General features: G+C 37.0%; 1 protein-coding gene across 2 annotated transcripts in view; it reads left to right on the forward strand.

Annotated features, from left to right (window-relative positions):
- The window catches only part of LOC132144945 (FH1/FH2 domain-containing protein 3-like), a 58,172-nt gene that overhangs the window by 21,234 nt on the left and 22,408 nt on the right, over positions 1 to 14,530 (forward strand). For both annotated transcript variants that reach the window (XM_059555538.1, XM_059555539.1), the window contains exons 4-10: positions 5,598 to 5,665; positions 8,373 to 8,478; positions 9,624 to 9,718; positions 9,806 to 9,917; positions 12,146 to 12,240; positions 12,522 to 12,665; positions 12,736 to 12,908. In XM_059555538.1, the coding sequence (XP_059411521.1) occupies positions 5,598 to 5,665; positions 8,373 to 8,478; positions 9,624 to 9,718; positions 9,806 to 9,917; positions 12,146 to 12,240; positions 12,522 to 12,665; positions 12,736 to 12,908 (793 nt within the window). The remainder of the gene's footprint in view (positions 1 to 5,597; positions 5,666 to 8,372; positions 8,479 to 9,623; positions 9,719 to 9,805; positions 9,918 to 12,145; positions 12,241 to 12,521; positions 12,666 to 12,735; positions 12,909 to 14,530) is intronic.

Below are 14,530 nucleotides of genomic sequence, written 5' to 3' on the forward strand. Positions count from 1 at the left end.
CTGGAAACTTTAGTGAGAATGAGTGTGCCTGTTCTCTCTCAGGTCCTGTGGCCTGTCTGTTATCTGGGTTATTTTTAACATTCAAAAGCACAGTTAAGGGCTTACGGTAAATTGTAATGCCATCATTTAAAGTCATATTTACGTGTCGCAGGTCACATTCGATTTTTAAACTGCTTGAAAACTCGTTCGATGTTTTATTTGTGCTTCATATTTTGTTACACAGAGTCATAAAGTCTTTCTCAATCAGGGTCATGAATGTGTGAGTAAAGTTTCATGTGGAAACTTTGCTGTTCATATTTTGGTGAATAATGATGTGAAATTGAGCCCCCCCCCTCAAAAAAAAAAAAATTATATATATGATATAAATATAGATTAGGGTGAAAAACAGAAAACCTTTAGCATAGCTTGAAAGCTATGATAATTTTTTTTTAATTTATATATATATTTATATCTAATTTTAAACTAAATGAAGTTTACAGTATAAGCAGCTTTGTACTCAAAATATTTTTCAAGTAATTATTCTATTGTTTATTTCATTATGTATTTCATATTTTATATTTGTATTAATATTATATATCATTATGAATTAAATGTAATTTAAAGTACAACAACCAATTTTATACTGTACATCATTTTATATTTACTTTTATAGCTTTTCAAAACATTACAATTTTTAAATATTTTACTTTTTCATATTTATATATTTAAAATTATTCATATCAATAATTTTGTATATACACTGTGTGGGAGCACAACACCTTAGCAACCACCTAGCAACATCGTAGTCGCCGTCTACATCACTCTAAATACATATATATCTCATGCTTACAGATTCTGCACCTGCTCTCAGAAATTCTGCAGATTTTCCCTCCAAATCAGTGCTGCAAATCCCGAAAAGTGTCTGTGTTATTGTATAGTAATGCGTATAATGGAGTAAATCTGGGTCAGTGACCTCTGAGTGAAGAGGCCAGACTTTTGCAGCCCGCTGTCGCCATGGTAACAGAGTAGCATTCAGACCCAGTGATGTCACGGCTGGAAACAGGAAGCGGCTTGCTCTGTTAAAGCGGCATGAAGCATGCGGTGCGTCGGATCTGGATCTCCGTTTCAGACACACGAGCCACTGCAACTGCAGATATAAATAATCACACGGCCGAGGATCAGATATCACCCTCAGCACACCAACAGCACTTCACATACATTTATTCACTTACTCAGAAATACTGGAGTCACACTATGCAATATACCGTTATTCATAATGCGTTATGAGGCACATTATGATAAGTTTGCCAATACCGTCTTTTAAGGTTAGCCTGCATTTTATTATTCTAAAAAGTAATATAATATTTTAAATAAGAATATTATATGCCTTTGTACTTTTGACTGAATTGCATTGCAACTTTTATGATGGCTGATGTTGTTGTTGTTTATTAAATATTATTATTCAATGAATAATATTTAATATAAATAATAGTAATATTTCGAATTGGGAAACGGTGTTCATGATGGTGTTTTTAGTTACATTGTTCTGCCATTAGATGGCAGCAAGTGACTTTTTACGAGTCAGCAATAAAGACCTTTATTTTGAAAAATACTTTAAACAACAGCTTGTAAGACGCAAACGACAAATGCAGTGCGCAACGCTGTCATCATAAATCTCCCTTAACAGATGAAAGGATATTACGACAAAGATATCGCTTTCCTCAGAACATTCAAACTAATGTTTTATTGTGAATATGAGACTGAGCTGAAGATTAAATGCTGTTTAATAGATTATAACAAATAAAAAAAATCAAGCATATGTATTGGCCATGAATTGATTGCAAATACAAATACTAAAATAAGACAAGTAAAGAAAATGCGGTACTTATTTAAAGAATCGCCCTTTATTTACATATATGCTCACAGAAGACCGCTGCTGACAGGTTAATGTAACGTGTAATAATTTTAAATATTGTAGTTATCACTAAAACCAGTATATCTTCACACCCTAAATTAACTCGATGCCGATATTTCATGCTTTTAAATATCACGATTATCGTCAATACTGGTTTATTGCGACAGAAAACTCTCCCTAGTACTCTCTTTGCCTTCAAAGACAACGTGAGTGGTTTTGCACGCACAGATATGAGGGTGGTTGATAGAGTGCTAATATAAGGTTACTATGAAATTATTAAAGGTTTAACCTATTTGCATTGCTATTTAGTGGTTGCTCGGGTGTTGCTTTGTGGAGTTTTCAGTGGTGTTTACTGCATTGCTTTTCAGTTTGTTGTTTTGTTTCAGCTGATAGCACAGATTGTTTTGAAGTGCACACACACTCTTGACTCTGTGCTGTATTTTTAGTCTGTGTTTCGTCTCGAGTCAGCAGCTCATTCTGTAATTTTAGATGTTTTTTGGTTCAGGAGTGTTTCAGCATGAGTAAGCAGAGCCCAGTGGAGCCCACAGAGCTGCTGTCAGACCACAGGTGACCCGCTGCAGGAACACAATATATCAGAAATATATATGGCATGATATCAGCTGCTAATAACAGGACACTTCCTAGTATTGCTGTGCTGTGAACATGAGACCATGTGACGCGAGCCGTTAGTCGCGACCCTTCTGACTCCGTCTGACGGACAGCAGCTGCTGCAGAGGTCAAAGGTCAGGGAGTCCTTAGACCATCTCAGTCTGTAATAAGAGATACTGTATTTTATTACTGTACAGCGCCTTGGGAGGGATTTGCAAGAAAGTGCTTTAGAAATGTAATAATTTTATTAGGGTTTACAATATAGAAATTGCATTCTATAAATTGACACAATTTATTCCTAATAATATAATAATAATCATCATCTTTTAATTGATAAAATAAAATGTTACGTTTATAAATTGAAATAATGATAATATTCTAATTATTATGTATCTGCCTTACACCTCATGCTTGTGAGTGTTTATTAAGGCTCTGTGTGTGAATGAAGGAATCTGAGTTTGTGTCCAGATTACACTGCTGAGATTAACCAGTCGGGTCACTCATAATCTGATTAGGATCTGGCTGGAGAACAAAAAAACCTGCTGGATTACACCAGTAGAAACACACAATGAAATACACACACACACACACACACACACATGCATGCACGTACACAGACATTCAAACATGCATGCGAACAACACACTCACACATCATACACACACACACACATGGACACATGCATGCACGAACACACTCATATATACACATGGACACACTCACACATCATACACACACACGCGCACACACACACATGGACACATGCATGCACGAACACACTCATATATACACATGGACACACTCACACATCATACACACACACACACACACACGCACACACACACACATGGACACATGCATGCACGAACACACTCATATATACACATGGACACACTCACACATCATACACACACGCGCACACACACACATGGACACATGCATGCACGAACACACTCATATATACACATGGACACACTCACACGCATACACACATTGTGCATTTGTGCTTGTGCACAGACACATACACGCAGACAAACACACTCGCACAGGCATATACACGCACAAACACACACCTTCTCTATCACACACACACAAACACACACACACACACACACACACACCCTTTCTCTCTCTCACACTCTCACATTCACACACACACTTGCACAGGCCCATATATACATGCACGCACGCACACACACACACACACACACACACAGTCAGAGACAGCAGAGCTTTAATTAGAGGTGGATATATGATCTGGATGAAAGCAGCAGGAAGTGGCTCTGTTAGAGACAGGAAGCTCAGTGTAAATCTGCAGCTGATTGACAGTGAGGGGTCAGTGTGAAACACGTGTGTCTTTATGTCTCGGTGACATGAACAACAGCTGCTTGTCAGTCTCAAAAAACAGCAAAACACACAGACAGCTTTTATTATCAGACACTTCTGTTTACAAGTTACAAAAATTCCTTAAAAAAACTAGTGGATAACAAATCACTACACGAGAAAATGACTGCAGTAATGTAATATCATTTAGATGCTATTATAGTATTTATTTAGATTTTTAGAAATAGTTTCAGTTAAATTTGTAGCAATGGGTTAGGTGTTGTTGTTTTTTACATTTTTATTATTTTATATATAGTTCTGAGTTATTTATTTAATTATTTATTGTTAGTTTAGTACATCGTCAAACTAAATTAATCTGAGAAATGTTGCCAAAATATGTCTACATTTTCTAGTTCATGTCTATATTTTCAGTTTTATATTTAATTATTTTACTACATCAAGTTAAAGTAAAAAACAAATTAGGGATGTAGCATTGGCAGCTAGCTTAAAATATATGTTTTGTATTTTTTCTATACTATTAATATATAAATATGCTAATACAATACTCATGTAAATTTGCTAATAAAAACAAGTATTAAAATACCATATAATAAAATAATACAATCTAATAATATTTGGATTTCATAAAAAATGTCATAAATCTTATTTTAAATGAAGAAACAGCACTGCAGTACGAGTCTGGTGTGAAATAGTAATGTGGTGTGATTAGGATGGAAGTGTACGAACTGTATTTAATCCAAACACGTGTGTTATTGATGATAGCAGCATCAGACTGATCACTGAGCGCATGAACTCGATCTGAGATTGATCTGTGCTGTTAGTGGAGCGTGATGTTCTCGCCGGCGGGAAGGTGAACAAGTCTAGATCAGACTAAACCAGTTTGTGTCCTTAGACTGCAGTCGATTTGCTTTTGGACAACAATCCTCTGTTGGATGCTGCTGTAAATGATGCTCTGAAGAGATTTGTGTCTGAGAACGTTTGATTTTTGAGCATGAGTGACTTAATCATCATCTGACTGATGCACTGTCACTCGTTCACTCGTTTAATTCAATTCAATATGTGCATTATTAGCATGAAAGTTGTTACAATGGATTGCCAAAGTATAGTGTTTACGTTTGAATCTAGAACAGATATGTATTTAAAATTAAAAATAATAAATAAATAAGTAAATAAATAAATAAATAAATATACAGTATGCATGTACATTATATATAATTAAACAAAATAGAACAAATTAATTCTAGAATTCTATGAAAATTTTAAATTCAGTGGTGTGTGTGTGTGTGTGTGTGTGTGTATGCACATCACTGATTTGTTGACTCCTCCCTCTTTATGACAGGCATCAATGTTTCTTGCTTCTACTAACATATCATCATGTTTTTCACCTAATAAATATTGAAGTTCTGTTTTCTTGTTTAACGTTTTGAAGTCAGGGTTAAGTGTTTCAAATTTGGGACAAAAAGTATTTCTAATTTCTTCATAGTTAGGGCAGCTGGTGAGGAAGTGTTGCTCTGTCTCCACTTCCCCATGATTACAGTCATGTAACATCTTACATTAGAGTTACATCTCTCTCTCTCTCTCTCTCTATGTCTCTCTCTCTTTCTCTATGTCTCTATCTCTTTCTCTCTATCTCTCTCTCTCTTTCTCTCTCTCTCTATGTCTCTCTCTCTCTCTATGTCTCTCTCTCTTTCTCTATGTCTCTCTATCTCTCTCTCTCTCTCTTTCTCTCTCTCTCTCTCTCTCTCTCTAGAGAAACTGTATAACTCCAATGGCCGTGACCTGAGGAGGGCGCTGTTTTCCCTCAAGCAGATATTCCAGGTATAAAAACACACATTTATTTCACTGCAGTGTTATTTAATCATCACAGAGATATTATTATATTTGTAGCAATATATATTTGTCACAAACAACCACAAGTGCTTCTAGTCCCCAGAGGGGCTTTTATTGGTAGAGTGCACAATGAGAAGGAAACCTCCAAGGTACAACAACGGTAGGTGAACAAAATCCCCTTCTTCAGTACTCTATGCAGCCAGGTAGGAGAGATTAAACAGTATACATTGGTTGACGGTGACTCAGGAAAGGGGAGACAGAGAAAACATTAGTCTTTTCCCTCTCGTAGTAGTTCTCCCCATGTGTCTGTAGCTTAGCCTCTTTTATCTGACTGTGATCAGGTGGTTCCTCATTTGTGGTTCCTCATTCTCCAGCCCGACATGATTAGGGTTCCCAGGGGCAAAGCTGACACTGGCATTGACACTAAAACCCCCACAACATTGTCCCGGTCCTGTGGAGAGCATAAGCAGACAAGATGGGTGAAGTGGGAGATTGGGGGAGAGAGTTAGTCACATGACCTGACTCGCCATGAAACATCTTTGAGAGTCCATTTGCATTCCCATTCTTCTGACCCGCTCTGTGCTCTATGGTAGTCCTGGAGAGCTAAGAACCAGCGGGTTACCCGGGCATTGGTTTCCTTGGCTCTGGCCATCCATTGAAGAGGGGCATGGTCCATGATGAGGGTAAAGAAGCACCCGAGGAGGTAATAGCGAAGTTCTAGGACTGCCCACTGTATGGCCAGGATCTCTCGTTCCTCAACTGCATATTTGATTTCTGCTGGGGACAGTTTCAGACTTAGAGGACAGGATGCCCCTCATTCTGGAAGTCTTGGGAAAGGACCATCCTGAGACCATAATCTGACGTGTCCATCTGTAAGATGAAGGGCAATGTGAAGTCGGGTCCGTGGCGGATCAGTTTAGCAATCAATTCTTTCTAGAGGGATTGAAGTGTCTTCTCTGTTGCTGGTGACCACTGCATCTTCTCAGGCTGTTGTTTTTTCCGGTCCGGTCTGTGAGTGGACAGCCTAGAGTGGAGAAGTTAGGGATAAAGCATCGATACTATCCCTACAAACCCAGAAAGGCACGTACCTGTCTCTTAGTTGTGGTCCGAGGATAGGTACGAACCCCTGCAATCTTATCTTCTCAAGGTTTGATGAGGCCCTGTCCAAATCCGATATCCAACGGTCTGTGCTTCCGTGGGTCCTAGATGACAATTCCAGGGGTTGACTGTGAGTACTGCCCTAATGAGCTCTGACAGGACCTTCAGGAGTCATTTGAGATGCTCCTCCCAGGTCTCCGCAAGAATGACAGGTAAGGTAAGCCGCAGCAAAGGTGTGATGGGGTCAAAGAATGACATCCATCATCTGCTGGAAAGTGGCAGGTGCCCCATGCGGGCCGAAAGGAACCCGGTAATGCCAGTGCCCACTAGGAGTGCTGAAGGCAGTCTTCTCCTGTTCTCTACCAAAGGACCCCCCTCCACAGTCACCTGTTGAAAGAACTCATAAAAAATGTTAGTGGAATCCCTGGACCTTCTCTCTCACTTTCCGTTACCAAGAGGGCAGGGAGGGGGCTAGGCCGAGGTTTCAGCTGTCTGCTTTCTTTCTGGTCGAAGCTGCTGTGGAAGGACCAAGTAGCTGTTCCAACCCAGGACAATCTTTTCCCAGTAGCAGAGGAACCAGTAGCTCTTATACACCTCCCACCTCCAGGCGCCACCTGCCAGGTTCGACAGCCACGATGGCTCTTGGCTGAGGGCACATACTGTGTGTCTCCATGCACACATGAGACTGGGATGAGCACCTTCTCAGATAATCTCCAACGTAAGAGAGATGGTTGCACAAGACTGACTGTACTCCCTGTATCCCACAGGCCCTTGACATGACGTCCATCCACCCAGACCTCCCGGTAGGTCCCATGTGGGGTCTCTGAATGATGTAAAATACATGCAATGAACCATATGCGACCTGCTGGAGGATTAGGGTCAGTTGGCATGGGTTCATCTTTGAAGACACTCACCTGTTCCCTTTAAGACGGGTGTCCTCCAGCTCTCACCTCTCTGGATAGCCCCTCTGAGCCACTCTCCAGCCCATCGCTGCCTCCACCAGCTCATCTAATGAGGAGGGGTCCTTCATGGCCAGGGCATGACAAATCAATAAGTTTCTCCACCACTTTTTGGTCAATAATGGTCAATAATATCATCCATACTGTCAACAATGGGAGAGAGCAGTATCTACAGAAATACACAAATGGACTGGGTAGGAGAATGCAATGTGTGAGATGTGATGAGCACGAACACAAGAAGGATGCAAAGGGATTAAAAATGTTTATGGTGTATAATTCTTGATGGTTGATGATGATCAAGTTAAACTAAATGAAAATGAGAAATATTATATAATATTACGTTTTTTTTATATGTTATGTATTTTTTGTTTCAGTTAAAGTTTTAAGTAATTATAGTTTTTTATGGTTATAGTTTATATGTATATATATAGGTTATATGTATATGGTTATATATGTTATCAGTGTTTCTTTTGCTTCAATGTCTAATTGAGAACAAACCAGAGACTTAATTTGTTTTTATGAAAAGCTGATTACAATTGCTATCCTAAACCTAAAAGTTTTTTCTTTAATTAAAGGGCAGTGTGGGGCCATCTGATGACCGTGTGTGTGTGTGTGTGTGTGTGTGTGTGTGTGTGCAGGACGATAAGGACCTGGTTCATGAGTTCGTTATGGCTGAAGGTCTGACGTGTTTAGTTAAGGTCGGCGCTGAAGCGGATCAGAACTACCAGAACTACATCCTCAGAGGTTCGTTTGCTTCATTTGCATCCTCAGACTTGTGAAAGAAAATAATATCTCATGCATTATAGAGCCATATATCCATATGACGGAGAACAGCGCCACCTTTTGGTTGCCATTTTTATTACTATAGGAAACCATGCTGTTTTTAATACACTTTTTTGATAAACTATTTAATATTGTGATAAATGTTTCTTCATAATACATTTCTTAATTTTTTTCCCCTTAATTCACTGTAATGGCAACATTTTTATTATCATTCCTGTATTTCATCTGAATTCTTCTGAGGTTTATTTCTGTGTTTTGTAATTTTTTTTAAATAACAATAACAATGGTTAACATTATTGTAATATAGTTTTTTTCATTCAAATTAGCAGGAATTTAAAGCCACATCAAATACTACAATAATTTATACATTTTTAAAATAATTAATGCACAACTAATAAATAATTCAAACTAGAAAAATAACTAATTGTACTGCATTTATAATATAATATTAAATTAATAATAATTAATCATTTAAAAGCAACACCAAATCCTACTGTAATTTTTTTATAATAAACAAAATATTAATAAATAATTAAAACAAAAAAATGAATTAATGATACTTAATTTATGATTTTAAATTAAGAATGAATGATTAATTATTAATAATTTTAAAGTAATACCAAATTCTACCATGCTGCATTATTTTGTATATGATAAACAACTAATAAATAATTGACACAAAAATGAATTAATTATACTTAATTTATGTCTATAAGTTAATTATTACTTATAATCAATCATTATTAATTACTAGTTTTTTTAAAGCCACACAAAATGCTACCATGATGCATGAATTTAATACAAAATACACAGTTAATAAACAATTAAACTACAAAGTAATTTTGAATTATACTTCATGATTATAAATTAATACTTAATTATAATTATTAATAACTATTAATAATTTTAAAACCATGCCTAATACTAATGTAATGTGTCACATGACAATCACACAGTGAAGAGTTACAATAGAGCTTAAGAATAAACCTAAATATTATTATTATCAGCTTTGACCAATCAGAGGCAGCATCCAGGCTGTGAAGCCCCACCCACCTCCATCAGGTTTATGCTAATGAGCGTTCAGTGGCGTGTGTTTGTCTCTGCAGCTCTGGGTCAGATCATGCTATATGTGGACGGGATGAACGGGGTCATAGGTCACACCGAGACCATCCAGTGGCTCTACCTGCTCATCGGTTCAAAGGTGACGCGCCGTTTGATCAGTGTGTGACGATCAGAGTAAGAGTGAGAACTGAACCGTGTGTGTGTGTGTGTGTGTTTGTGTGTACAGTTTCGTCTGGTGGTCAAGACATCTCTGAAGCTGATGCTGGTGTTTGTTGAGTATTCAGAGTCCAACGCACCGCTGCTCATCCAGGCCATCAACACTGTGGACTCTAAGAGAGGTACACACACACACACACACACACAGACACACACACGCACACAGACACACACACGCACACAGACACACACACAGACACACACACGCACACAGACACACACATGCACACACACGCACACAGACACACACACGCACACAGACACACACAGACACAGACACACGCACACAGACACACGCACACACACTCACACACACGCACACACACACACACGCACACACACACAGACACACGCACACACACTCACACACACGCACACAGACACAGGCACACACACACACACAGACACACACACACACACACACACACACGCACACGCACACAGACACACGCCCACAGACACACACACACACACACACACACACACAGACACACGCACACACACTCACACACACACGCACACAGACACACACACACACACACACACAGACACACACACACACACACACACACACACACACAGTTTATCTGCGTGACCTGTAATGTGTGTTATATAACCAGAGCAGACGATGCTGGGTACTGTATCCCACAATGCAGTGCAAGTAAAGTGAAAGTGAAAGTGAAAGTAATAACAATAGCAGCTTGTTGAAACATGTCTAAGTCACAAGACAATAAAGACTTTTTTTTTTTACATTATTTTATTTTAAACATTTTCTCTCAAAATTAAGAATTATGTAATACAATATAATAGCATACAAATTTGTATAAATTGAAAGCCACACCTTATGAATGGGTATTTAAAATAATCAATGCATAGTTAATATACAATTAAAGCTAAATATATATATATATATATATATATATATATATATATATATATTTGTAATTAGAAATATATATATATATATATATATATATATATATAATAAAAAGTAGGGATGCGTGTATTGATCCTGAAGTGTCAATAAATTATTAAATAATTAGTTTTTTCGTGTAAAGTAATGGGGATTTTGGGGAAATTTTTGAATTGTCCTTGAAATAATTTCACAATGTAATTCCTTATTTTATTGCTTTTAACTGATATTATGTAAAGAATGATGCATGAAATAATTTAAATAATACATAATTAAAAATGAATTAAATTATTGAAATTACATTATACTTAATAACATAATATAAATAATATAAAGATAATTCGTTTGTTTGGTCAGTCGTGAATTTGTAATGATTTGGCTAAATTATGAAGTGTGTGTGCACTGTGAAAAAAGAAAAGTTGACTTAACTTAAAATTACAAGGCAATTTGCTGCACAGCTTTTTAAACGGGGTGGTGTTGGCGCAGTGGATAAGACACATGCCTGTGGCATGAGAGACCCGGGTTCGAATCCACTGTGTGACACCAATGTGTCCCTGAGCAAGACACTTAACCCCTAGTTGCTCCAGAGGTGTGTGACCTCTGACATATATAGCAATTGTAAGTCGCTTTGGATAAAAGCGTCAGCTAAATGAATAAATGTAAATGTAATGTAAATGTAAACGAAGTAGTTCACTCAACTCAATTCACTGAGTAAGGTCACATGTCTCCTAACTTAAGATCTTTTGTAATTTCAAAAGAAAATTATGTAATTTCAACTTTTAAAGTTATTTTTATTTAATAAAGTACGTTCAGTTGACTAAAAATGTGTTTTTAAACAGCATCACAAGGTTAAAAAAAACTACTACATGGTTTTATTTAAAACCAGCAGCATCACATTAATAACTTTAGCCATACTCATTCATAAAAAAGTAATTAAATGAGTAGGCAGAAGAAGAAGAAGAAAAAACATTCAAAGTGCTTTCAACCGGTCGTAAATACATTAAATGTTCTATGTTTAACATTTTAAATTGTTAACACAAAACATGTTACAAAACGAGCAATATAAGTGCAAGTTAAAGGAGACTGACTTTTTGGGGCTTTAGCATATTCACCGTATCCACCACAGTTAGGGTGAGGCTCCTTTGTCTGTTCGGTGTTGGTGCGCTTCATTGCACATGCGCCAATTTCATGGTCGTTACAGTGCGCATGCTCCAACCTCCAACCCAACTTGTATGCTTTTAACTTGCATTTACAAATTGAGTTTACAATTAATACTAGGTTGGACCAACGATTGTTGAACCAACGTCTTTTCACTAGTTAAACCAACATTTTTGCATTTAATTGTCCAGTTAACTAAAATATAATCATTGGTCTAACTTTTTGTGAGTTGGATTTTTTACAGTGTGTGTGTGTGTGTGTGTGTGTGTGTATGGTCAGGCTGTAAGAAGTGGTCAAACGCCATGGAGATTTTAGCAGAGAAGGATGGTGTGGACACAGAGCTGCTGGTCTACGTGATGACCCTCATTAACAAGGTGAGACACACACACACACACTCTCTCTCACACATACACACACACACACATAATTTAATTAAATTCAATATGTTCTTTATTAGCATGACAGTTGTTACCATGTACTGCCAAAGCATAGTGTTTACACTAAATCTAGAACAGATATGTATGGCACTAAAACATGCATGTTTACATTTAAAAAATAGAACAAATGAACACTTTAGAATTCTATAAATAATATAAAATTCAGTGTATCTTGCTGCTAGATCATCTGCAGCGGTGTAAATCTCTCTCTCTGTCAGACGCTGGCGGCGCTGCCCGATCAGGACTCCTTCTATGATCTGGTGGATGTTCTGGAGGAGCAGGGCATAGAGAGCGTGTGTAGGCGTTATATGGGCCGTAAGGGAACAGATCTGGATCTGCTGGAGCAGCTCAGCATCTACGAGGTCTGACAGACTCCGACAGATGACCGATGTCTGAGCGATCTCTGGTTCTGATGCGTTTCTGTTCCTGCAGGCCACTCTGGGGCACGAGGACGGTGTTGAAGACGCTCGCCTTGACAGACGGACAGAGGGGCGGGGCTTGCAGAGACGCCGCAGCCACAGGCATTCATTGGGCAAATCAGGCCACGCCTCCCCACTCAGCCCCGCCTCCAAACACAGCACAAACTTCCAGGAGCACAACGAGAGGTGAGACGACTCACTAGACCACACCCATCCAAACAGACAGCAGCAGATTTCACATTTGTTATCAATTTAAAACAGTTCAGTTTAATTAAAATCGACAGTGGAATACAGTCACAAAAATTATATTTATTAGCGCAGAACATCAAGGGATTTTAAATATTTTGGAGAAATAAATCAAAAGTGACTTACTGCCATTTTAGAAGATAAATTAGTTTTAAATCATAAATTATAAAGTGCAGAGTAATTAAAAAACGCAACACAGGATTTGGGGAAAAATAAGAGATTTCATAGGCCTGTGTTTTTGTTCAAATTTAAATAAATTAAGACATTAAAAAAAATTTATGAACTCAATTTTTTTTTATTATTTTTTTTTTATATTTTTAATTTGATTACAATTTTATTAATCAGTTTAAACTGAATCCAGAAAAATTCAAATGGAATGTACGTAATTTATTAAATTTTTTTACATATTTCACAAGGCTGTTTTGTTGTCAAAATTGTTATAAATTAATAAATATTTCACGTTTTCTGATTTGACTTCGATTAGAATTTAATTAATTAAAATGGAATATACGTCATTTAGGAGAAAAATAAAACAGATTTCACAGAGCTGTTTTATTGAAATAGTTGTAATAAATTGTTGAGTTTTCATGAATTCATTTATTTAGACATGGTTTTAATTTAATTGAAATAAATTCAAATGGAATCCAGAAAAATGTCAGGGGAAAACTGATTTTAATTAATTAAGAAATATTTATGAACTCAGTTGCTTAGAATGTTTGTTTATATATATATATAGATTACAATTTAAGTAATAAATTAAAATTTAATTTGAAATAAAATGAATGCAAAACAAAATTTTCGGGAAAAAATAAAACCGATTTCATAGGGCTATTTAATTGTTCAAATTGTAATAAATTAATAAATATTTTACTTTTCATGAATTCAATTGTTTAGACAAGGTTTCCTGATTTGACTTCGATTAGAGTTTAGAATCTGGAAAAATTAAAACCGAAAACACAAATCTAGGAAAAACCAGATTTTAGAAAAAAAAAAAAAAACAGATTTCACATAGAGGTGTTGCTGATGAAAGTGTTTCAAATCATTGATGTATGAAGTTCCTCTTCAGTTGTTGGCTCAGAAGGCAGCTGTCTATGTAGACAGCAGTACAGTTGAGGAGGGTTTAGAAACACAGAGACTGAATGAAGTATTACAGGATTTTCTCCATGTTTTCCTGGTGTTTTTGCTCCAGAGCTTGTGTGATGCATAAATATCTTCCGGTGATGTAAGTCCTCATGCTGTCAGACGCTAAACAGCACTTCAGCTGCCTCTAATAACAGTATATTGAAGAGATGATTTGATCAATATCAGTAGTTCAGTATCTCAGCTCACTCGTGTTCTGCTGTGAGTTTATCATCACTAACTAAACAAACCTGATCCCCTGCATCACACACATTCACTGATATGTGACTCATTCAGCTGAACTCAGATCACTGGTGTGTTTTGGATCATTGGCACTAATACGGTTTTTCATATTTTGACGTAATTTATATTTTTATTGGTGGTCGACCGATATATCGGCCGATACTTGGCTTTTTTAAAATATCGGCATTAGCCGATAGGTT

This window comes from Carassius carassius, chromosome 8 (genome assembly GCF_963082965.1).
Source record: "Carassius carassius chromosome 8, fCarCar2.1, whole genome shotgun sequence".
NCBI lineage: Eukaryota > Metazoa > Chordata > Actinopteri > Cypriniformes > Cyprinidae > Carassius > Carassius carassius.